The sequence below is a fragment of the Anolis carolinensis genome, chromosome 5 (genome assembly GCF_035594765.1).
Source record: "Anolis carolinensis isolate JA03-04 chromosome 5, rAnoCar3.1.pri, whole genome shotgun sequence".
NCBI classification, from domain to species: Eukaryota; Metazoa; Chordata; class Lepidosauria; order Squamata; family Dactyloidae; genus Anolis; species Anolis carolinensis.
Genome location: NC_085845.1, coordinates 163,056,558 through 163,083,400, shown reverse-complemented (window position 1 = coordinate 163,083,400; position 26,843 = coordinate 163,056,558). Strand labels below are relative to the sequence as shown.

The window sequence follows — 26,843 nt, the reverse complement described above, 5'->3', positions numbered from 1 at the left end:
GCCACCTTGGAAAAGCCTCAATGCCAAGCGTCCCTTGCTGCATGTTCTGTTTTCCAGTCCTGCGCAAACAACAGAGCAAACTCTCCCCCTCTTCTCTCTCTGCATGTAGGTACATCTATACTGTAGAATCAATGTAGTTTGACCCCTTTTTAACTGCCAGAGCTCGATGTTATGGGATCCTGGGAGCTGTATTTTGACAGAGGCTGGATCTGCTTTGACACATGATGCAGTTTGAACTATATGGTCAGTGTATGTAGAACCACATAGTAAAGGTAAAGGTTTTACCTGACATTAAGTCTAGTCGTGTCTGACTCTGTGGGTCAGAGTCACCTCCATTTCTAAGATGAAGAGCCGGCGTTGTCCGCAGACACCTCCAAGATAATATTTAGCCCAGCATGACTGCATGAAGTGCTGTTACCTTCTCGTTCAGGCAGTACCTATTGATCTACTCACACTTGCATGTTTTCGAACTGCTTGGTAGGCAGAAGTTGGGGCTAACAGCGGGAGCTCACCCTGCTCCCTAGATTCAAACCACTGACCTTTCGGTCAGCAAATTCAGCAGCTCAGCTAGTCCGTAGACACCTCCAAGGTCACGTGGCCAGCATGACTGCATGGAATGCTGTTACCTTTCCGTAGGAGTGGTATCTATTGATCTACCCACATTTGCATGAAGCTGTGGCTAACAAGGGGAGCTCACTCTGCTCCCCGGATTCGAACCGCCGATCGTTCGGTTAGCAAATTCAGCTCAGCTTGTCCATGGACACCTCCAAGGTCATGTGGCCAGCATAACTGCATGGAGCGTCGTTACCTTCCTGCCGCAGCAGTACCTATTGATTTACTCACATTTGCATTATTTTGAACTGCATTCAGCCAGACTTTGAAGCTGAAAGACCATTCAATGCTAATCAAAGTGGCCAACTGTAACATTCACAGCTGTCTCAAACAAACAAGAGTTCTTTTTCCCACCCTGGACATTCCAGAGACATATAAGCCCCACTTGCCGAGTTTCCAACAGATCTCACAAACTCTGAGGATGCCTGCCATAGATGTAGGCGAAACGTCAGGAGAGAATGCTTCTGGAACATGGCCATATAGTCAGGAAAACCCAAAGTAATCCAATGATTCTGGCAACCCAAAGTCATAGAATCAGAGTTGGAAGAGAGCTCATGGGCCATTCAGTCCAACCCCCTGCCAAGAAACAGGAAATCGCATTGCAAGCAAAGTCTTCTTTGTCAAAGAGTGTCTGTGTCCGGCCTTCCATAGCAGTCAAAGTGGTATCAAACTGCATTAATTCTACAATATAGCCGAGCCGCACTTTCTCCCTGCCTCCTCTCATTCTGCTGGTTCTATTTGTTTACAATCAGATGACATCACTCCTCCCCGCACTGCCCCCACCCCCCTCCCCGCGCCGTTCCAAAGGCGACGTCACAATGGTGCGATCCCCGGATTGGCCGCGGAGAGTCCCCGCCCCCTTCTCCGCCGCCATTGCCGTCGTCATCGGTTATAAAAGGCGGCGCACGCAGCAGCGCTTCCTTCGTGCCTGGCTGAGGGAGATGGTCGACGTTCTTCTTGCTGTCCCTATCGCCTCCGTCGCGGCCGCCGCTCTACGTCAGAGGGGGGCGGTTGAGCCGCAGGAGTGGGGAGGCCTCTCTTGAGCCCTTGTTTCCCACTCGCCCCGCTTCCTTCCGTCCTTACTTGCCCGCCCGTCCTTTTTCCCTTCCGCCGGCGCTGGCTGTCCCTCGCCCCCCCGCCGCCCGCCTCAATGCATCCTGCCCTCTACTCCCGGGCCAACATGATACGCGAGATCGCCGCGGCCGTGGGCTTCATCGCCAAGTTCCTCCGCACCAAGGGGCTCATGAACGAGCGGCAGCTGCAGACCTTCAGCCAGAGCCTCCAGGAGCTGCTGGCAGGTGAGAGGAAACGAGGAAGGGAGAGAAGAAAGAAACAAACATGGAGGAAAAGCTCCAGATCCCTCCCCCCCTTTGTATCTGAATGTATTTCCAAGGGAGATCAAACTTGGGCCCTGCAGGTGTTTTGGACTTCAACTCCCACCATTCCTCACAGCCTCAGGCCCTTTCCTTTTCCCCAGGAAGGGGCCTGAGGCTGTGAGGAATGGTGGGAGTTGAAGTCCAAAACACCTGCAGGGAGGGCCCAAGTTTGCCCATGCCTGATCTACACTGTCGAATTAACTCAGATTGGCACCATTTCAGCTGCCATTGAACCCTGAGATTTGTAAGTTTTGTTTTGCCGTTTCCCCCCTCAACCCAATTCGCAGAATAGATGCAGATTGGCACCACTTTAATTGCCCAATACTATGGGATCCTGGGAGTTGTAGTTTCCCAAGGTTTATATATATATTTTTGCTTTCTTTGCTGGTAGAAGTCATGCTTTTTTATATTCCCGTGGCTCAATGCTATATATTCACAAGAGTTTTGTATTTATTTATTTACTGTATTTATATACCACTTTTCTCACCCCTGGGGAGGAATCCTACCACATAGCCATGGCAAAATTCGAATGCCTAACATACACATAAAACCGGATCATATTACTGAAAACAGTACACATTAAAATCAGTTAAGACCATTAAACATGCGATATAAGCCACCTTTAGACATTGATTAAAAACATCTAATGTAAACGTTAAAATCACACGATCCAAAAGGCTAGACCGGGGGCCGTTCCAATTGTCAGTTGCACATATTTATTTCTTGCACTGCATTACTTTGATCAGGTCTTCATTCTCTGCACTAGGCTACAAATCCTAATACTCCTTAGCACCAAGGCGGACTGCATGAATTCAACAGTCTACATCAGGCATGGGCACACTTGGGTCCTCCAGGTGTTTTTCGACTACAATTCCCACAATTCGGAATTGTGGGAATTGTAGTCCAAAACCTTCTGTTGTCCTTATAGTATGGGAGAAAGTGCAGTTTCCTGTTTGCATGATCTTTTTATTTTTTTGAGGGGGTCAAGGTTTTTTTTTTTTTTTTGATGAAATGGATACCTTTAGAGAGCTGGCAAGGAAGGGAGGCAACCCTGTTTTTCCTCCTCCTTCCCTCCTCTGCCTTCCCAGCCCACTCCAAAAGGGATCTAGGGGTAAACAACATTGCTGCTCCTTAGCCAGTAAGTGTCGCCTTTGTCGGCTTGCCTCGTCCCACACTGTGTGGGTGTTTGGGTGGGGAGGGCTCAGTTCTTCCCCTTTGGCTCATCAAGCTTGGCTGGAAAGTCCCTTTCCTGCCTCCACTTCCTTTGTGTTTGTACTCAAGATCATGTCTTGTGGATTCAAGTCCATATCACACTGCACTGTTAAAGTGCCACCATTCCATTTACATTGCTGTGATAATATCCTTGGGATTTGTAGTTTGAAAAGAGGTGTTCAGGATTCCCATCCAGAGTGTTCTTCTGCCTCATTAAACTGTAAGATTCATAATTCCATATCCATGGTAAAGTGGTATAATGCTGCTGTAACAATATGTGCAATAATTCTTTAAGTAACCCCCCAAGACACACTAATTGCACTTTTATGTGTAGAGCAAATTAGTCTGTTTTAGTATTTAAAAGATCTAAGGGAATTAAACTGCAGCTTTGCAACTTATTGGGAGAAAAATATTTCTAGCTCTAGCTTTTTTGGACCTTTGTGTAATGTGCCTGATATATGGAACCTTTGAAAACTTATGCTACAGAAACGTTTTCCCAGTTCGTCTCAAATACACAACTGGATTTCGTTATGCCTTTTTGCACATTTTTGGAGTCCAAAGAGCCAAGCTTTGTTTCTCTTAGTATCCACTTAGACTCCCAACAGGTTTTTTTATGTGGGTGTTTGTGACCATCATCATTCATTATATGGGCTATGAGTCTGATTTTGATTGGTCAATGCATACACAGTTGGAAGGGAGTACTTTGGGATGGCTGCCCTTTTAAGTTTTGTTGATTAAATTCATCTAGATCTATTATTTGGGAAGAAAACAAGTAGCCATAAGCGGTCTGTTTCCTTTTCTCCTATTCACTTCTTCCGACAAAATCCTTGGAGCGGTTTTATCACCGCATTGGTTGGCAGCACTGTCTTCCCTTTGTGTGGAGGCACCCCCTAGATTCAGCCCAAAGGGGTGCTGTGTCCTTATTTCCTACATTGCACATTCGGGTCTTGGCAAGGACGTCTTTTCTCCTTGTTTCTGAGGGAAAGAGTGCTTTCGGGGGGGGGGGGGGGGGAAGCACTGCAAATAGTAGCCCTAACGTTTTTCACTCTAAACTTGCCATCCAGGGAGTCATCACTGTTGTTTACCACCTTAGGAGGACTGCAGTCACTTTGCTCAGAACAAACTCTATTGAGCATAGAGAGCCACAGATAAAACATTTGTCTTACTGTTGTTCCCTGTCCTTTCCTCCTATTCCTCAGCTGCGCTTTGAGATAAAGAGGTATTCCTTAGATTTCTGTGTTTGGCTGATTTAGAAATGTGTGTTTATTACTGGTTTCTCCACAAGCACCCAGTATCCCTTTATTTTCTCCTCCCCCCCCCCTTTGTCTAAGTGTAGTAAGGCAGCAAAAGCGCCACTACTGTGAGTGAGGCGGTTGTAAGTAATTCAGTGTGCTCTGTGTGTATCCATACACACAAACACTGCACCATTGTCCAATATAATGACACAGGTTCATACAGCATTTTAGTAAACTGTTAAAACATTAAAATGCCATTATTGTTCCACATACTTCACTAATTGGAAAGAATTATAGGAATCCAATTAACATTTGTTTCAAATATTACTTTTAAAATTTTTAGAAACAATTTGGTCTTTAAAAACAATCCACTCTTATCTTAAAACATTCACATAGGTTCAGGTATCAAAAGCAACTCCTTACAGTGTTTCATGGAAAATGTCCTAGAAATGTTTTTCTTACCATTGTAGCATCTCAGTGAAATGTCTGACAAAAATTTCCTTGCAAATGCCAGAGTAGTTCTTTCACTGCTGTGAAGTAGATGTGTAAGAAAAAACAATTTGACTGAAGCAAAACAAACATTTAGCAACATTTTGAAATTTATTTTGGATAATCAGTTTTCATCCATCTGAGTTCTGATGCCCTTTTACTCAATTAACATAACGAGATACAAAGTATGCTACTTTCCCAAATGGGAGAAAGTCACTATCCCCCAAGGGTTAGTAATTTATGAATTTTTAAAGATGATATTACTACTAAATAAAGAGGTATGGTATTCAGGACCTCTTTGTTTAACACTGTTTATCATATGTGCGTATTCCTATTGGTTTATGAGGACATATTTACTGTGTAATAAGGGAAAATATTATGTTTATTTATACCCTGCTTTATCTCTCCTGAAGGGAACACAAAGTGGCTTAAAGGATACAAATATCTCCTTGATGCAATGTCTTTATTTGGAAGTAGATTTTCTACTTTTACACACACGTATGGAATTGAAAAACATTATTTAGAAAGATATGCTTACATTTTTAAAAAACTTTATAAGCATTGAAATTTATACAAAAGAGGTCTTTAGACATCAGTTCCAAGTTATTATTTATTTGGCCCTCATTATGAATACCTTGATATGCTGTGTACAGGAACCTAGTTGCTTTTCACTAATCCCATCTTTACTTTGGGAAGGTATCAGTACTAATTGTTATACTTACATTGACAGATGCTTTTGCTTTGCCAGAAAAAATGTCTCTGAAAAGCTTTGCTTTCTATCAATCTTAACTATTGTTTTTTTTTTTAAGCTAGGAAATCATAAGACTTCAAACAATGAAATCTGTTTATTATTCAGGCATTAAAAATTGATTTACTCTTTTCTCCATCGAGTATGCAGAGTTAGATACAACCTTTCTTGCTTTTCTTTGTTCCTTAGAACACTATAAACACCACTGGTTCCCTGAAAAACCATGCAAAGGATCGGGCTACCGCTGTATCCGGATCAACCATAAAATGGATCCCCTGATTGGACAGGCGGCGCAGCGGATTGGGCTCAGCGGTCAGGAACTGTTCAGGCTCCTTCCAAGCGAACTCACTCTCTGGGTCGACCCCTTCGAAGTCTCCTATCGGATTGGAGAGGACGGCTCAATCTGTGTGCTGTATGAAGCCACACCAACAGCAGCTAGCCAAAGTAGCACCAGCATGCAAATGGTAGACAGCAGAATAAGCTGTAAGGAAGAACTCCTCTTGGGCAGAACCAGCCCCTCCAAGAGCTACAACATGATGACTGTATCAGGTTAAGATGTGTAACCCATGGATGGATCATCTTATAATGGATGGATAAATTTGGTTTTTACTTTGGGTGGGCTCCTCTGGGGATGGATTACGGAATTTAAACCATGTCACAGCTGTGAAGACCTGGCACAACCTAAGAGTGGTAAACGTTATTTTATAGTGGCAGTGCCATAGTTTCGACAGTACCTTTCAGAGATTTAATAGCCTGTGAGTAAAGATGATCATTTTATTTCCAAAAGTGTGAAGTTGTCCCAGGAAGGCTGCAGGTTTCTCCCAGTTGTCTTGCTTAATGTTTTCTTGAAAAGCACCAATTCTTTCAGCTGAAATCTATAGCTATAAAATTTATCTCTGCAGCAAAGATTGCAGAGCAAATTTGCACTATACATTTTTTAAGGAAAAAATGTTACCATTTTTGGCAGCTCAGTAACAAGACTCGTTCTGAACATGATAGTACTGGAAATTTTATCTGACAAGACTTTTACCTAGCACTTAACAGTATGTATAAACTGTACATAAAGTCACATTTAGTGGGCATGAACTGGGAAGAAATGGTCAGATCTCTGTTTGCATATTGGCCTTCAAGGTAGCAAGTGAACAGAATCTGCTATGCCAACAGGCTTGAGAGAGACCATACAAAGACACTGTCTGAACTGTGGTGTGTTTTACCAACCAGCTATCTGTACATTTGCTAGCTTGTAGTTTTCTAAGATTGAGTAAACCTCTTATTTTTAGAAAGTGGAGGTCTGGTTTGTAATTTCCTTGTACTTAATTGGGTAAAAGTCTTTTCCACAAACCACCATCTATTTTGTGAACTTTGTTAGTCATCTTTTTTTTCCTTTTTGGTAAATTATGAACTGGTGTAAATTTGTACAGTTCATGTATATTGATTGTGGCAAAGTTGTACAGATTTCTATATTTTGGATGAGAAACTTTTCTTCTCTCTATAATAAATTGTTTCCTATCTTGGCATTTTAATTTAATCTCCTGTCGTGCTTGCATAGGATCAGTTCAACTATTTTTACTTCTAGTGGACTTAATGTATTGTAAAGGATAAGCATTGAAAGGGATAAGCATGGAGCACTGATGTAGGACAAAACCTGATAGTTATGGATGGATGAGGACCATTCGGGTATAAAATGTTTGAGGAGCCCAGGCCACACATTCATACATCACTGATATCATTAAAATCTGGAAATAATACAAAGGGTCCAGTAATACTAATGAGATGAAACAATACAGAAGTGACATCGAACAAACAAGATCTGTGAGAGTAAATCCAGAAGACTAATGTTTACATGGTTTCCTGATGAGCAAGGATCTAGAAATGTTAACGTGGCTTATCTAATCTACCATTTAAAACACAAGATTGTAAAAAACCCACCTTATTTCTGACCTGATGGATTCCTGCTCAGTTGCCATTTACTAGGACCAATGTTACATGGCCTTCAGGAGCAGGTTAACCACACAGCAAGGTTTGATGCTTTATCATTTTTCATCAGTGCAAGATTTTCTTGAGAGTTCATGTGGATGGGATTCAGCAAAAGGTATGTATGTTTTTCCTTCCCAGTGCGAATAGGTGTTCTTATGAAGCAGTCGTCTTAAATAGGAATTCTGTTTAGTAGACATATAAAATTGGACTGAAAGATTTTATTTATCAACATACAACTTGGAAATAGACTTTTGCATTCTGCAAGCATGTGGTTATGTTGCCTATTACATTTCAAGTGGCCTCTTCTCAAACTTGCCTAGCAATTTTGGATTGCCTGTATACACAAACTGAAAGAATTTTAATAGCGTTGGTACTCTGGTCAATGTGAGATGTCAGAGGTAGTTTACAAATACAGTTTGGGTCCTGTAAACCTAAAGATACTCTTCTGGAAATCTTCTCTCCTACTCACCTCCCACAATGAAGTGTGTTTGTGGGGATGTGAAGAAAGATAAGTCATGCTTCTCTTCCTATGTGACTTGTTTGCTTCCTGTTAATGTGAGATGAAACCTACGCTTATGTTTTAAGGAGAGAAAATTTCAGCAGCGTCCCAAGTTTATGAGAAAATGTGTCATTACTGTGTTTTTTTTGTCTTTACCCCCAGCCTCTGTAAGCAAATCTTAGACATTTATGTAGTTGATAGTGTGTATCAGCTTCCTGACTCAAGAATATTGGTCACCTAAGCACTAAATAAAATGCCAGTTTTATATGACCACAATATATTAGAAATCAAGTTCTTAAGCACTCATATTTCTGACACGAGCATTTAGGGCTTTGTTTCCATTGTCACACAAATTCTTGTGCACTAGTGTTAAAAAATGCCCACTGCCAGCATTATAATCCCTCATATAAAGTGGTACCTGATTTTAAGAGTTGACAAGTGCGCTTGTTATTTTCTAAACCATCTGCTTAACATTTTATTGCAGCATTAGATGAAGGTAGTACTACAGTAGGGCCTTGATTTATTTTGAAATTTCTGTTTGGTAAAATTAGCAGACAGTGTGTCCCACACTTCGCCTTTTAGCCATCATAGGTCCAGCCCATGTTTGCTAACTTACCTTAGTTCTTATACTAAAAATATAAGAATGTAACTGCTCTTATGGGAAAGGATCTCTTTTTGTACATGCTGCGTTACCTTGTACAGCAATTTTTGGTGTGGCTTTTAGTTGCCTAATAGGGCTACACCTGCTACTGACTTGATCCACAGCTGCTTCAGGTAAACAGCTTACATGTTCCAGTCAGCTTTAAAATCACAAGTTCAACTTAAGTTTTTAAAGCAGTTCAGAGATGGCAATGTTGTGGTCGTACTTAAGCAGAAAATGCAACACTTCTTGGCATCAGAAGGAAAGCAGTAATTGAAGGTACATTGACTGGTTTCCTGTCATGAACGGCAGTTGTGTTTGCAACTTCCTTTTAAGCACACAAAAGCTGCAGATAACAGTTCTGCTCATGTTTATTCCTTCTTCTTAACCACGCATCAGAGCCTGTAACCAAGCATCTGTTGCCCTCCTGTTGTCAGTTCTGGCAGTCAGAGAAACGTTATCAAACCACATTGTCAGGTTGCCTACTTTGAGAGAGTGGTTGTTACCACCTGCTGAAGGGAGCTTACATGTGATGCTGAATTTGGCATAAGCACTGTACTAGAAGCGGCTGGCATTTAAAAAATCCTTTTAAGGCTCTTGTGATGTCATTTGTAGCACTTCTTAGTTGAGAGTTTGGTACATTATTATACAACAGATCTTAACTACTGTTCTCTTGACTAGTGTAGTATAGAAGAAATGTGACCATTACTGTTTGCAACATGGTGAAAATCAAGTTCCATTAAGTCATGTGAGTGTTCAGCAGTTCTGGGACAGGTTTTCAGCCTACCTACCTGTAGAAAATTTGCCTAAGTGTCAAATTTCTAGTCCCTATAGAAGATGTTATCAGTGCTGGTGTGATTATTATTAAATTGTTCTAGGACCAATCACTTGCAAAGCAATGCTAATTACAAAGCTACTTTTAATTTACAAAGTTGTAAAGTTGCTGACACTTATTATTGCTAACATAGAGAAGGAACTGATGCTGGAAAAGAGTAAGCTGCCAAAAGCTACTGTCAATTTAGAGCCAAAGCCACCACCAGCTTGAACCAGTGGAACCATATACCTTTGGTGATTAAAGACAATTTATCTATTCAATGGCCTTAACTTTTAGTTGCCTGATCAATTATGGATGCATAATTATAAACACATTGGTTCTAAAGGAATGAAATGTATGTGTTGTGCTTATATGACCATGAAAAATACCAGCTAGGCAACCTTTGACCCCTCCAGATGTTTTGTATTTTAGTTTCAGCAATCCCTTAACATTGCTGACTTGGGGTTTCTGGGAGTTAAAGTCCAATATATCTGAAAGACTAAAGGTTCTCCAGTTTTTGAACTTGTACAGGAAGGCAGGCTTTTCTAACATCACACTTCATCTGATGTGCTTATACCTATTGGGTAGGAACAATTAAATTGCTGGCTGATTAACTGGTGGTACATTTCTAATTTACCAAAATATACTCTTACTGATTGAACATACATTGCAGTCCTCATGACAGATCTTTGCCCATTGCTACTTTCTTGATTGACTTTACATTCAGTTTAGTAGTTCTGAATAAACTGTTATGTTGTTTTATCACTGCTACTTTAGCTGGCCATCATATATTTTGCCCAATCCATGGTAGTGCGCATACTACTTTATACATAAGAAACAAAAAGTTAAACTAAAGCTATGGAAATCTACGCCTCATACGTAATATCTGGAAGGCCATATATTCCCAATCCCTTTTTAAAAAGCAGGGTTGAACTTTCACATGTTTTACTGCAACTTACATGTGTCCTAACAAAATGTGGATGATGCAGAGAGCTGCAATCTAGCATCATCTGGAAAGCCATACATTTCCCACCCAGACTTGAAGAACGATGTTCTGTTTAAATTTATGTTCTAGATGGGGGGCCTTGTCTTAAACCAAAGGTGAACATTGTGTGGCCCTCCAAATGTTGGGGTACAGTTCTTCACCATGGAATATGTTGTCTATGGTTGCTGGAAATTGTAGGCTGCACAGTTCCCATGCCTGTTATTAAGATACAGGAAAACTATTTCAGCCAAATGTGTTCAAATGTGGACCGATTGCCTAAGTCTTTGCAAACATTTGATGGTCAGCAATGGGCATGTATTTTGCTTTCACCAGTAGATTTTTAGGCTGCAGGCATAACTAAGGCCTGGTCTTTCTAAATTCCAGTTGTTCAAATTGTGAGTCCTCCCTTCAAAACAAGAGTTCAGGTTAGCAATAAATACATAAATCGATGCATTAGGTTTGTTTTAGCTGAAAGATGTCAGCCCCTGAAATACCATGCCCACTTACATATCTTAAAACCAAGCTTATAGTCTTTGAACATTAGGGAAACCCTTCCTTTAGCTTTCAAAAATCTTCTCTTAGAGCAGTGGTTCTCAACCTGTGGGTCCTCAGATGTTTTGGCCTTCAACTCCCAGAAATCCTAACAGCTGGTAAACTGGCTGAGATTTCTGGGAGTTGCAGGCCAAAACACCTGGGGACCCACAGCTTGAGAACCACTGTCCTAGAGAGTTCTTACCATTTTTTGTTGTGTTATTTTGGTGGCCAAACTCTGTGTGCCAGATGTCTCAAACAGTCATTTTGTTCTTACCATAACCTTGGATGGTTAATACAGTCTGATGATGTTAAAGGGCCAGTAGTCTGCACCAAATGATAAAGTCACTTGAAAATCTTAGATTGATATATTGATTTGTAGTCATAGAAAGAGATGTGAGATTTATTTTTGTCCTGGCTGGGTTAATTCAGAATAAGCATTTCCTTTTCCTTTATTTTTTTCATAAATGGTCTTTTTGTAAAATGAATTTTATTTTGCATCTAATTTTTACTAGGACCTCTCTTTAACCTTTTGTTATGTAGTGACTTGATCATCTCCAAAAACAGTTGTGTGAATTGCTTTTTGTACACAGGAACAGCTGTAAATGGAGTTGCTCACCATGGGACCTTTCATGCATAGCTATAGCATCGTTGTTCCACTTTAACTGCTATGGTTCTGTATTATTATATTTTTTAAGGAGTAGAATTTAGAATTCTTAGCCAGAGATTTCTAATGCTTCCTCAAACTACAAAACTCAGGTTTCACAGGATGCAGTTATGGCTATTAAAGTGGAACCATAATGCTATGACTGCACAACGTGGAAGGGCGCCAAAACTGCAATCCGTAATTGTTTACTTGTTTTGTAAGGCTTTTGTTGGCTTCTTCTTCTAAAGTATGCCCTGTACAAAATTTAACTGTAGCAAACTAGGAATGGTACAAAAGTGGTTTTAGGTTGTAAGCATGAATGCTAAAGATGCTCTGATGGGAAAATAACAGTACTTGTATTTTTACTTTTTCTAGGTTATAACAACAGATGTTAAAGCTATCTGACTGGACTGTGTATCCTATCTACTAATATTTTGGGGCTTATAGTCTGTTACTGTTCTGGAATGATACAAAAGTTCCAAAAAATCAGACTGTTGATTCAAATAAGGTAAACAAAATTGGATTTACCTCCTATTTGTAATAGGATGGCAAAACTCTAAACATGTTTACACAGGAGACTTGAAGATTAGGCTCTTTGAGAACCATGAGGCTTCATTCTTTGTAGGTCCATTGCCCCTTTTAGTCTATAGGGTATAAATTGAAGCTTGTGGGTACATGTATAACACCCTCCTCTAAATATTTCTGCACCCATAGCACCCTTCCAGAACTCTGCTTGTTGAACGGTAAGATCTGTGATCATGTTTGTGGTTATAGTTCAGTGCCTTATGTAACCACGATCAACTGAACACAATCATAGCAGCTTGTACAAATCTTTGTGCATGTTTGTCTGAAATGCTGCTAGGAATAGTTTCTTTGTACAGCCCTGTCTGGTGTGGATACCTGAATTAGCCATTATTCAGTGGTAAACACTGGCTCATCTGTGTAAACTCGATCGGAACAGATATAAACAGTCCCGTGCAGACTGCCTCTGCAGATAAACCGTCAGTTGTAACTATGATCAGACCATGCAAGGGGGAAAAAAAATCAGCAGAGTGCTTATGAATATTGAAAAAGCCTCACTGGACTTTGAATCATGGTTATTACACATCAATAGATTTCACTGCCAACATAAGCATTTCCTGCTTGCATTTAGAACATAAACATAGCTGCATATTCGGACAATGAAAAAAAATGTTCTGATGCATTTTAAAATGTTTAAATGATTTAAATGATTAAAATATGGTTACCAATCTATGAAATATTGAGATTGGGCACTAGCATGTCCATTGGCTTGTGCCCTTGTTTCTGCATTAAATGTGGGTTTAGACATGCTTCATTTTAGCAGTGACATCCACAAAAGTGTTTTAGGATATAACAGACATAAATTGTTTGAGTATTACATTATTCAGTATTTTTTAAAAAATGTACTGTACTGTTTGAGGCCTTGGATGCTGTATTGTTGATAAAATCAGAACAGCAACTTTGGCTTGTTATGAAGCTGAACAAAGATGATAGTAGCTACACTAGAGTATTTTTTTTCTTTCAGCAAAAATACTACTAGATAATAATCATAATAATAATTATTATTATTCTTACCCGCTTTTCCTCGTGACTTGGGGCAGGTTACAGCACAATTAAAACACACAAACATTGCAAAAATTCTACAAATATGCATATTCATAATGCATTACTGATGAAATCAGAACAGCAATATTGGCTTCTTATGAAAGTGAACAAAGATATAGTAGCGATACAACAGTATTTTTTCTTTTAGGACTAGGTTAGAGATTAAATAACCAGTCCTAGTGTCTCTGGTCATTCCTTAGGTTCTTCTTTATATAGATTTTATTTTGGGGTGTGGATATCGTTCAAAAAAGGGCTGCTTCTTATTGCTTACTTTAATGGACTAATGCAAGTAATGCTCAAGGCTCAGCGCTTGGAAAAAGAATATTAGAATTAAGGATGTTTACACATCATGTTTTTGAGTAGTAGTATTAACCAACATTAACGTTAGAAATTTTACACAATAAGCGACTTTTCAGAAATTACACTATGGTGTGCGTGATATTTTTGGACAATTTTAGTGTGCTTTGTTAGGGAGAAATGTGTTACATTATTTCTTGTATTCAACACAATACTAAAAAAAACAACAACTAGTGAGTGATATGTAGTTTTTCATACATTAACAGTTTCTAAATGTGTATTTTAACTGCCAAATGAAGGAGGGAATTTAGCGTGATATATGTACCATCATGCATAATTCACCCGTGCATGAGCCATCCTTTGCTCATTATGAATAGCTCTTTAATATCTTCTAGCATTTCATTTTATAAAAGTGAGACTCGGCAGCAGAAACGCCTGAGATATTGTGTGTTTGTGTATTGTGGAAAAGATTTCTGTCTTCTACTAATCATCCACTTGACCTCTAATCCTTCAGCTTGTTTGGGTACCCTTTACAGGTGTTTTTTTTCAATTGGGTCATGACCTTTCTGAACATTTTTCTTGTTAAATATCAACATTTGCCTTATGATCTCAGTTTTCTTTGAAACTCCTTCCAGGTGTGTTTGAAACTGGATTTTTAAAAATTTATTTTGGACCTCCTCTATTGCTATATAAGTCTACAATTTCAGTTCCAATCTGAAAAAATGGCAACAGAGTGGAGCATGTTTCAGAGTGCATTTTTACCAGATTTGAGGCTTGGATTCAAATTGGAGTCTAAGAACAAATCTTCACAGTTTTCTATTTGTAATAATCCAAGATTGCTAATGCAAACCAGAAATAAGGTACAATAAGGCCATTCAGATCAATGGATTTTCCACCCACGGATTCAACCATTCATGGCTTGATAATATTTCCCCAACCCAAATAAAATTCCAAAAAGTCAACTTTAATTTTGCAATTTTATGTAAGGGACACGATTTTACTATGCTGTTTTATAAAATGGAACTTGAACATCCATGGATTTTGGTTTCGATGGGAGATTCTTGAGCCAAACCTCAGCATATACCAAGGGCTTGCTATACATAAAGATAAGGACATCAATCATAGTGGCAGTTCCAACTTGATCCATTGAATTAGATATTGAATGTTGAGTCAACACTTATCTAGATTTTCTTGATTCATTATTGGTTGTAGTAGTTGGGACTACAAATAAGAGCCAGGCCCACAACTCCAAATAAAACTGCCAAGAAAGAATAATGCTGAAATAGCCATATATCTCAACATAGATGGGAAATTGGAGTAGAGTTCCAAAATGTATGCCACTCTCAAAAAGTCTCTACCATTCACACCTGGGCCTCATCATTAAGTTGATAAGAGAACACAGAACAAGAGCTTAGCTGAAGCCCATAAGGAGTACAAAAATTTGTATGCATGGTCAAAATGAGAAATCTGGAAGCCAATTATGCTGTAACATTATAATTTTACATATGCAGCTAATCATTTCTCCCCATAGACAAATGCAAAGCAGGCTGTCAAACAGCCTAGATTTTTTTTTTTAAAAAAAATACAGTTAGCTTTAAGATCTGCATTTCAGTTGAATTTGTTATCTGATTAAGAGCAAAATCACTGAGTATACAGCAGAGACCTGGAACACATGTGCAGCTTATATGTTCCTGACTTGTGACAAGCTTATTTATATTATCTATCACACCTTTCTCTCCTTAAGACGGCTAACAACACAACAGAATGTAAAAACAAGGCAAATAAATATACATTGGAAGGAATACACAAATTTTTAAAAAAACATATTTGTGTCATGGTTATAACAGTTAAATTACAATTAAAATTACATTTGAAAGGTAAACAATCTTACCAAATCCCACCCGCAAGATCCCCCGCAGCCTCATTCTCCAAATGTGGATTTATTGCTTACACATGGAATCTTTCTGCTGACCAGAATTACAAATATTTCTGGTTGTTAATGAATACTAAAAGATAACATCTGCTTACAAGGGCAGGAGGTACGTGTGCCTTTGTAAGAAGAAATAGCGATAATACAGGATTCTCATGAGCTTAGCTATCTGTGATGGTTGGTGGGTCTAGTGTCCATTGGGAAATGGATCCATTCTCCGTTTTGGTCTGGACTTTAAAGGAACATTCCTGTAACAGCACTAAATCCTATCCCTAAAATTGGTCCAGCATATTGCATACTACAGCCCAGAGTGGATTTGCCTCTTCTCTCATGTTAGAATCACCAGCTGGTACTGGTAGTCACATCCCTCATTTTAGGGAAACAGTCTTCTATTTCAGGGGTGAATTCTGCTGGATCTGCAGAAAATCAACAGGGATTTTTGACATCCCATTTAAAAAAGAGTAGCACAAAGAACCTCCCAAGAGACCTTGTGATAATCAGGAGTGGGTTTTTGTGTGTGAAAAGACTGTAAATTCAGTTCTAGTACTGAAAACAAATGCTCAAAATACACTTAAAAGTGCTCTATTCTTTAACCTGAAATGTGTAGCAAATATTTTATGCCTGGTTCTGGCCAGGGGATTTTGACCTTCTAGAAGAAGCCAAAGTATATTTGACTGCTGAAGCTTCCCCATTCCCTTGTGGGTTGAAGGGCTATTAAGAAACAAATACTCTGTCTGATCCAGTCCCAGTTTAAATACAAAAACCCTAAGAAGGAAGAACAGGACCCCATGTAGCCCATTAAATGTTAGCTGCTGATAGCAGACTTAACACAGTCTTATCTTCCATATTTAGAGATGTTTGTTCTATTTAAATTATGGTCATCTATACCTTTGGACATACACACATACATTAGTCTGTATATTTTATGTAAACCTGCTACCGTGTTTCCCCAAAAATAAGACAGTGTCTTATATTAATTTTTGCTCCCAAAGATGTGCTAGGTCTTATTTTTAGGGGATGTCTTATTTTTCCATGAAGAAGAATTCACATTTATTATATACTTTACAGTAGTTGTCATCATAAACCAGCATAACCAGACAAACTGTGAATCCTATCAAGACTTTCTTGTTACTACCATTATTTCTATGTACAACAATCTGTGGTACGTACATTTACCAATCCTGCATGCTCAGGTGTTCTGTTCAGCAGGCATGCTCCCAAACACAAACGGTGCTAGGTCTTACTTTCGGGGGAGGCCTTATATTTAGCAATTCAGCAAAATCTCTACTAGGTCTTATTTTCTGGGGATGTCTTATTTTCGGGGAAACAGGGTATCTATTTTGGTAATGAATCCTACTGGCTATGCGCAATAGACCACTCTGTTTTCATTTGGTTTTCTTTTGGCTGCCACTAACTATAGGCTGTTTCCTTAGTAATATGGTCAGGACTTACCTGACAGGAAAGGGAAGGTAATCTTTTAGTGGTATGTTAATGCCTAAAGAGCCATATATTACTTGTGGCCAGGACTCTAGAATGGTTGGGAGTGTTTGCTTCTTTGTAATAGCATTCAAGAATTGTGGGAAAAAGAACATTTCCCTCATAGTTTGAACATCTTTTCATGATGGGCTATCATCAGTATCCATGGCACTTGTCAAAGTGTAAAAAGACAGGTCATTGCCTTGAAGACCTTGCTCAACTCCAGCATTAAAAACAAAAGAGTGGTGGAAATAGAACAGGTGAAGCAGAAAAGGATATGTCATTGTTCAAGTTAAGTGTACTTAGGCTTAGTTAATAGGCTTAGTTGTAGTAGGGCATGGAAAGCTATTGTAATGTGCTCTACGTGGGGTTGTCCTTTATTGGTCTGAAAATGTCAGCTGATGGAAAAGTACTGCCACCAGATGACTGATACATATTGATTGACCAATGTATATTATTTCACTATTGCTTGAATTGCCATTGGCTTCATGATCATGCCACAGTTTGAAGATACTCATCCTTATATTTAAAGAAACTTGGGTATCTTAAGCACCATCTCCTTCTGGATGTGACTCACTCATCATCTGAGACCCTGCTCAATGGGGACCAATTGTATGTAATATTGTTGTTTATTGGGAGAGGGCCTTTTCTGTATAGGTGCCAGACATAAGAAGCACCCTCAACTGCAACATTGGCTTCAGTGTTCTTAAAAAATCTGGCTTTTTCTTAAGATCTTTTGTGCTAGGCTGGTTTTTATATGTTTGCTGCTGCTTCTCCTCCTTGTCCTTGTGCAACTGCAGTAGGAAATATTTCCCCTTTTTGATGCGTGCTGCTTTTTCTAAAAAAAATGTTCATCTGGTTGTTTTGATTTTCTGTTGCTTGCCTTTTGGTTTCTTAGCAGTGTGTTGTTTTAATGATCTGCTTAATTCTACAGAAAACAAAGCAGATTTTGCTTGTGTGTGGATGTTCACAGACACATTTAAGCACTATACATGCCATCCTGAGTAAACAATGGAGAATTTGATGGCCTGATTTAAAAATGGGGCTTCTATAGTTATCATTCTTTACGGTATAGGTTGAGCCTACCCAATCTGCAATTCCAAAATCCAAAATATTCCAGAATCCAAAAGTGTCCACATGGGGCCGGGCTGTGGCGCAGCTGGCTAGTAACCAGCTGCTATAAATCACTACTGACCGAGAGGTCATGAGTTCGAAGCCCGGGTCAGGTTAAGCCTCCGACCATTAAAAAAAAATAGCCCCGGCTTGCTGTTGACCTAGCAGCCCCGAAAGACAGTTGCATCTGTCAAGTAGGGAAAATTTAGGTACGCTTTATGCGGGAGGCTAATTTAACTAATCTACAACACCATAAAACTGCTCACGAGGAAAAGAATGAGGAAGAACAGCCACCAATGGATGGTGAAGCAACAGCTCCCCCTGTGGCCGGAATCGTGAAGCTGGAAAGATGTTAAAATGCCTCTGTGTCTGTCTAAAACTGAATGTTGTTTGTCTGTTGGCATTGAATGTTTGCCATATATGTGTTCATTGTAATCCGCCCTGAGTCCCCTTCAGGGTGAGAAGGGCGGAATATAAATACTGTAAATAAACATGGGTGGCTGAGATAATGATGCCTTTGCTTTCTGATGGTTCAGTGTATACAAACATTGTTTCATGCACAAAACTATTTTTTTAAATTGTTTAAAATTACCTCCAGGCTGTTTATAAGATGTATATGTATATGTAAATAAATGTCATGTTTAGACTTGGGCCCTGCCTCCAAGATTATATATATATATATATATATATATATATATATATATATATTATATAATATATATATATATATATATATATATATATATATATATATATATATATATATGAGAGAGAGAGATTCCAAAAACATAGTCAGGTGTGTCCAGACAAGCTCCTACACAAATCTGCCCTTCACAGTAGTCTTAATTTCTTACATACATTATACTTGTTGTGACTCATCAGAGGAAGTGCAAATGTTCCAATTCAAGTCCAACAAGCTCAGAGTGTCTCTAATTCTGGAGAAACTAATCACAGGATTAGCTTCTGCTGACAGGAGAGACAGGATCGTTGAGCTAAGCAGCACCCTGTCTCTTGGGTGTTTCTAGAGCTTATTTGCTTCAATTGTAAATTGTTGGAAGAAATTGGGAAAAGGGTGATCACTAAGAGATATCAGGGCTCCTTGGGAAGAGCAGCTATAATCAAAGGCATTGTTATCTTAATTATTTATTTATATTCTGTGTTGGTCAGAATCACTAGGTTGCTTTGAGTTTTCCGGGGTGTATGACCATGTTTCAGAAGCATTCTCTCTTGACGTTTTGCCCACATCTATGGCAGACACCCTCAGAAATTGTGAGGTCTGTTGGAAACCAGGCAAGTGGAGTTTATATATATATATATATATCTGTTGAATGTCCAGGGTGGGAGAAGGAACTCTTGTCTGTTTGAACATTAGGAAGAACTTCCTCATTGTGAGAGCTGTTCAGCAGTGGACCTCTCTGCCCTGGAGTATGGTGGAGACTTCTTCTTTGGAGGCTTTTAAGAAGAAGGTGGATGGCCATCTGTCAGGGTTGCTTTGAATGTGATTTTCCTGCTTGGCAGGGGGTTGGACTGGATGGCCCATGAGGTTGTTTCCAATTATATGATTCTATGAGGCAAGTGTGAATGCTGCTATTGGCCAGCTTGATTCGCATTACTATTTATATTCTGCCTATTCCCACATTTTTAGACACAAGGCGGCTTACAACATTTAAAACAAACATAAATCATCATAAAAGTTAAACAAATCAAAACATAAAATAAAATACCTGCACAGTATGCAACACATGTTTCCCCTGGAAAAAAAATCATTTCTCAAAGGCCTGTTGGAATAACAAGGTTTTTCTTTTAACCTGGTTGTCAAAAGATAGTAAGAAGGACAGTACTTTAACCTTCCTGGATAGGAAATTCCAGAGAACCCATTGAAGACCTTCTTGCATGTTCCCATCAGTGTTTTGACTACTCTTGAATCCAAATGACTATAATAACCTGGGGATTCTGGTAGCTGTAGTCTAGAATAGCAGCCTTTGAAAGACCTGGTGCCACATTTCAAAACCAGGCCTTATTACTTCTGCTACTAGATACTGTTTCCGTCAAAATTTCTTCATCCAAGGAACACAGCCTCAGTCCACAAAAATGTATGGAAAACTGTACTTCTTAGACTTTAAGGTACAACAAAATGCTGATGTATTTCCTCTAAACAACACCTTAGCATGTATAAATCCCTACAAATACTCTAGTTTACCTACACAGCTCTTTCAGGACTAATTTAGAAGGTTTGTGAGTAATTCTTTGTGCAACTGCCTAATAGCTTATTCCTTTCTTTTAAAAAGTGTATGTATATATTTAATGAAGGCAACATTTTTCTTGGTTTTTATTGGTTCCTGGAATTTAATAGGTGTTAATGAATACAAATGTTTATGAATGGCTAACTGGAATCTGTTTTCTCACATCATTAACTTTCAGTCCTTAGTAAGGCACACATTTCCTCTGTTCCTTTCAGAGGGACAGATTTTATTTATAACAAAAATGGTAAAAAACACAGTTTGCATATTGGAGACATTAAAATTGTGTTTTTTTCTGATGAAACATCCCTAGATTTGAAGAATAAATGCTAATATAGAGTAGAGTAATTGAAACATTAAAAGTTAAAATCAAAAGACAACTTCATAAGATAGTTATTATTTAAGTTACTACACTGGTAGCTGCTAGTAACAATTTCTCTTACCCTGATGTTCTTTTAGTGGTCATTAGTTATCAAAGTCCTGCTCTCTATCTGATCTTGTCCTTTGGTCTTCTTTCCCATGTTTTAAGGATTGTATGAGATGAATAGTGCACAGAAATGGTAATTTATGCCATAAAAAGTAGGCTTGATCGATCCACGAAAAATTTGATTCTAAACTCGTTGCAAAAGTAGAGGGGGGCAGCGTTTCGTTTTTGAAGGTATTTCCGAATTTTGCCCCCAAAAAATTTCAAAATTAACGAAAATTCGTTATTTTCTAAATTAATTCGTTAATGGCGGACGCGCATGCGCAATTCCCAAAAACAGCACAGAGGGAGAGGACTTTACAGGACTCTCCCACCCTCATTTTTTGAGTGATCTTCTTCAAACTTGGTACAGTGGTAGAACACATTTAACACTGATAGCTCACCAAAATTTGGAACGTTTCCCTTATCCTCTGATTTTTGGCGAATTTTCATAGCTTTTATAATAAACCATTTTTTAATAATTGCAGAAATCTGTTCCTGGTTTGAAAGTCTTATTTCCTGTTAAATTGGGTTGTCTTTACTGTGAAAGTCATTGTTCTACTTCAGAAACTTTGTTTTTGTGGCTGAAACTTTGTTAAATTGGTGTGTGTGTGATATATACTGTGTATATATATATAGTCCCTGCATATGTGTGTGTGTGTTTGTGTGTGTGTGTGTATAGGTAAAGGTAAAGGTATCCCTTGACGTTAAGTTCAGTCATGTCTGACTCTGGGGGTTGGTGCTCATCTCCATTTCTAAGCCCAAGAGCCAGTGTTGTCCATAGACACCTCCAAGGTCATGTGGCCGGCATGACTACATGGAGTGCCATTACCTTCCCGCCAGAGCGGTACCTATTGATCTACTCACATTGGCATGTTTTCAAGCTGCTAGGTTGGCAGAAGCTGGAGCTAACAGCGGGCACTCACTCTGCTCCCGGGATTTGAACCTGGGACCTTTCGGTCTGCAAGTTCAGCAGCTCAGTGCTTTAACACACTTCGCCATCGGGGCTCATGTATATATAATATACATACACATACACACAATGTGGAGAATATGTGGAAAGGTGGGAGCCACAGCGAAGGCACCTTCCTGGGAGCAAGGTCTAATAATAATAATAATAATAATAATAATAATAATAATAATAATAATAATAAAATCCCTTACAATATCCAAGATGGGTACCATTATTGGCAGAGAAAGCCAAGCTGTAGGAGTTGAAATCCAATCATTTATCCTCCCTATAGAATCAATTTTATATGCATTTTTAGCTACAGAAAAGCTAAAATCAGGACAGTAAAAGAACAACACCCAGAAAATGGGAATTCCAGACAGGAAACAATCAGGGCCAGCTAATACCTCCCAACAAAGGATTCCCCCAGGTAGGAAGCAGCCAGGCTTTGAAGCTGCAAGGCTATTCAATGCTAATCAAGGTGACCAATTGCAACATTCACACTTGCCTCCCACAGACAAGAGTTCTTTCTCCCACCCTGGACCTTCCACAGATATATAAACCCCACTTGCCTAGCTTCGCACAGACGTCAAAACCTCACCGCCGGGCCCCTCTCTGTCTCTCTCGGTCTCTCCATTCCCGGCTCCATCCGCCGCCTTCCCGCCTCACAGAGAGACACCAGGCCTGAGCTGAGGCGAGGCGGCGGCGGCGGCCATTTCCCCCCTCCGTCTTCCTCCTCCTCCTCGGCCTCCTTCCCCCTCGCCCCCTCCCATTGGCTGAGCCCGTAACGCCCCTTTTGCTGAGGGGCAAAAGGAAAGGGCCTGAATGGTGGGAGTTTGGGTGATTTGCAAAAGCTTTTTTTTTCCTAACGAAAAAACGACGAAATAAGAAAAAACGGCCTCTCGCGATTCGAAACCGCGATATCCAGACGTGTGGACAATCAAGGCCGTATATTGCTTCAAAACAAACGAAAATAACGAATTAATAACGGGTAACGGGGAAATCGAATTATTTGAGCAAGCCTAATAAAAAGTGTCCTGTTAAAGATCTAGGCTAAAACAACTGTATATTATGTTGTTGAAAAAAGCTGCCTTAGATATCAGAGTACAAGAGGCATAAGGCTATTTTGAAAAATCCTCAGCCAGAAAACTTAGTTTCTTCTTTCCCCTTGCCTTGGAACCGAAGGAGGCAAATAATGCATTTATGATATGCCACTATAATCATCTGATTCTACTTTACCCATGCAACCTCATTTATATTGTGGGCAGGTTTGAAGACCAAAATTATGGATTTTGATATGACTCATGGATATGTTGAGGGTCATTTGGCCGAGAGGAGAAAGTGCCACCACCGCTTTAAGGGGCTACACACCCCTAGCAACTGGCCACCACTGCTGCTATTTTCCCATCCAGGCCAGAAGTGGCACCAAGGTGGTGAGAAGTGTCAATTCTTCTTTTAGATTCTTCTGGAATGGACTAAATCTTCACCTTCACTATGCTACTCAGAGAAGAGGCTGACATAGTACCTTAACCATTAAGATGTTGGATAAGTCAACCCTGTTTTGTTGTGTCAGGTTTTGGACTATAACCATCTTATGCATGAGTGTATACAATTACTGTCATGGCTTGTTTCTGGGTAGTCTGTGATTTGTTCCCAGCTATATTTCAGAGGAGTTCAAAGCTGTCTAGTAGCTAATTCTAAATACTTCATCAAACTACAGATGTAAGGATTCTTTAAAAAGAGCAATGATAGCTACAATAGGGTCAGTTACTATAAAGTCATGTAAAAACATTATGTGGACATCTGTGTTCCATCTTTTACATTGTTCATAATGGTAGTTTCAACCTGTGATCCATTTCTTTATAATGTGAGAGAGAAATCAAGATGTGAAGTGTAGCTGTCCGAATGTTAAAGGTAAAAGCAAATGTTTCCCCTGACATTAAGTCTAGTTGTGTCTGACTCTGGGGGTTGGTGCTTACCTCCATTTCTAAGCCGAAGAGCCAGCGTTGTCCGTAGACACCTCCAAGGTCATGGTGCCACCATGTCTGCATGGAGCGCCATTACCTTCTTGCTGGAGAGGTACCTATTGATCTACAGTTTGATGTTTTCAAACTGCTAGGGTATATATAAAGTTTTATTATTATTATTATTAGATTGGCAGAAGCTGGGGCTAACAGCAGGCGCTCACTCCGCTCACTGGATTCAAACCTGTGACCTTTTGGTCTGTAAGTTCAGCAGTTCAGTGCTTTTACACGCTGCGCCACCGGGGGCTCCAGCCCGAATATTATTGTACTTCATTTCCCATAATCCCTCACCATTGATCATATGGGGTTGAGATATTAGCCTAATGATGACGGAAGGATGGTATCTTCCCCTCCCTTGAAGAGAACAAGATGTGCAATTGAGCAAGAAATAATGCTAAGGAAAGAACACAAAACCCCTTATTTCAGAGGATATGATGCAAGATAAGAAAGAAACATCCATTTTGACCTAGAAGAACAATAAAACATTGGAAAAATTACTACACAGAGCCTTGGCTGCAATCCTGAAACTGGTATTTCTGAAAAATTCTGTATTTGTCAGTGAGGCTGTATTGAAACAATGCACTCAATGATATTATTCTCCCAAACATTCTAATAACCAAGAAGCAACGAATGGCTCAAGTTCAAGCAGTCATCTCTGTGGGAAGAACAGATGCAGACAAATGTAGGCCAGTGTACATAAATCGTTGCTAAACACACACATTTATTAGGACTGGTGTCCATAGTGCTCTGAGCAGCACTAAGCAGCACCAATGCCCTTGCCCTAGCATTGTGCAAAATTTAAAAAGCTGGTGGACAGTTCTTTGGCACTTCCAAGAAGACTGCGGCTAACCAGGTGAAATCCACTAATGGTATTATGGAGGTACCCAGATCTTGTAGCAGTTCTCAAAAGATCCACCCTGTTCATATTTGCAAGCTTCACTTTCACCAGAGTCTGCAGCAGCATGAGTGCAATACTATAGCCAAGTAAAAAGGAGGCAGAGCCATTTCCTTTCAGTCCTGACTGGAAGCTTTGATGCCAATGTTCCACTTATATCTTCACTTATCCTGGAGAAGATTTGTGGTCAATGTTACCAATACTTTTGGGTGTGGGGGCAGTATTACAAAGATCTACAACTCTTTCTCTCTCCACAGGACTATTTCTTTCTTTAACAGCATCCAGGGCTGGTTTGACCTATGAGGCCCGTTAAGCTGTGGCCTCGGGCGCATGCCACTAGGGGGCGCTGTCGACGCCTCGACAACGCCCCGTAGCACCGCCGCTGCCGCCACCGCGCCGCGCCAAATGGCAAAGCGCGGAAGTTGCTGGATGCAGGCGCAGATCGGCTGGGTGATCTGCGCCTGCGTCCAGCAACTTAGGCCGGCTAGACCAGGGCGTGCTGGGCGGGAGGCGGGGCACCGTCAGGGCGGTGCCCCGCCTCCCGCCCAGCGTGCCCTGGCCCCGCCTCCCACGCTGCGTGGGAGGGGGGGTCAGGGCAAGTAGCGCGGGAGGCAGGGCCAGGGTAGGCCCTGCTTCCCGCACTACACACCCTCGCCCATCTGGCCTTTTCCAGCTGGCCAGACTGCAGCGGAGGTCCGGACCCTGGCCCCGCCTCCCGTCCAGCGTCCCCTGGCCCTGCCTCCCATGCAGCGTGGGAGGCGGGGCCAGGGCACGCTGGGCGGGAGGCGGGGCCAACCCTGGCCCCGCCTCCCACGTTACTAGCCCTGACCCCGCCTCCCACGCTGCATGGGAGGCGGGGCCAGGGGACGCTGGACGGGAGGCGGGGCCAGGGTGCGGGAGGCACATGGCCACACCTCCCGCGGCGCCAGCGGGGGGGGGGCGCTTTTCTCCACCCCCGCTTACTATTGTAAATTTTCTCCGGCCGGCCCTGACAGCATCACACCACCGCTTGAATGCCCTTGATCCAAAATGCTTGGGAGCAGGAGTATTTTGGATTTTGGGACACACACCAAATCTGAACATGAAATTTATTTATTTATCATATACACTTTATACATCCAACCTGAGAGGTAATTCTATATAATATTTTTAATTGTGCATGAAACAAGGTTTGTGCATATTTGAACCATCAGAAAGCAAATGTGTCACAATCTGAGTAATCTATGTGGAAATGTTGGCGTTTTGGAGTATGTCGATTTTGGAATTCTAAATAAGGAATGTTCAACCCATACAAGGAAAGGGAGCAGCATCACGGGGCCTCTGCCTATTCACTGTTGATAAAGTCAACAGTGATCCTAGGAGTAGGTTGGCAGGCAGGACCATTTACCCAAGCATTCCTTGAGTTTCCACTCCTACTTCTGTCCATTGTTCTCACTGGGTTGGCCTTATCTTCCCCGTGGGAATATTTATTTCCTGGTAGAGGATATAGAGGTTGTCTGACAAAGCATTGCACCACATTGATGCAACAATGCCTGCTACTCTCAGTAGTCAGACAACCTCAGCTCAACATTTCTGGCTATTGCCTGGCCTGAGTATTTCATATCTTCAATGTTCTTCCTACTTTGCTTCTTAGCGTACTAAATGATGGTTTTTCTTTTCTTACATTTCTGTAATTTCATGCATTTATTGAAGTTCCCTTTAGGCAACAGGTCTTTACAGCTCCCTTTTGAAGTTATCTGCCAGTTACCTTAGCCGTCAGTAAATGAGTCACCGTACTTGTCTCGGGATGGGCTGTGTTTTGATGGAACACTCTTTGCTGACTGCAGACAGGTGTAGACTTGTTTGATTTTTTATATATAATGGGACTGGTCAAAGTGGAACTCATGGCCCACACAGAACCCTTGCAAACCACTTTTGTGGTCCTTAAAGCCCCTAACAGCCCCCCAAAGGGTTGCTGTGAGTTTTTTTGGGCTGCATGGCTATGTTCTAGCAGCATTCTCTCCTAGAACATGAACATGGAACATGGTCATACAGCCTGAAAAACTCACAGCAACCCAGTGACTCCG

At 40.6% G+C, this 26,843-nt stretch overlaps 1 protein-coding gene across 1 annotated transcript; it reads left to right on the top strand.

The window, feature by feature from the left end:
• The first annotated feature begins 1,521 nt into the window (after positions 1–1,521).
• Positions 1,522–7,195, top strand: btg1 (BTG anti-proliferation factor 1). The gene is made up of 2 exons (XM_003221043.3): positions 1,522–1,910; positions 5,862–7,195. Exons 1-2 carry the CDS (start codon positions 1,763–1,765, stop codon positions 6,224–6,226), a joined length of 513 nt encoding a protein of 170 aa, XP_003221091.1. The 5' UTR covers positions 1,522–1,762; the 3' UTR covers positions 6,227–7,195.
• Positions 7,196–26,843: the final 19,648 nt, after the last annotated feature.

Excerpts from the sequence above, each read along its gene's own strand:
- btg1 (XM_003221043.3), top strand. The coding sequence starts at position 1,763 with ATGCATCCTGCCCTCTACTCCCGGGCCAACATGATACGCGAGATCGCC. Across the intron at positions 1,911-5,861 it reads CCTCCAGGAGCTGCTGGCAG|AACACTATAAACACCACTGG; the intron begins GTGAGAGGAAAC and ends TTTGTTCCTTAG.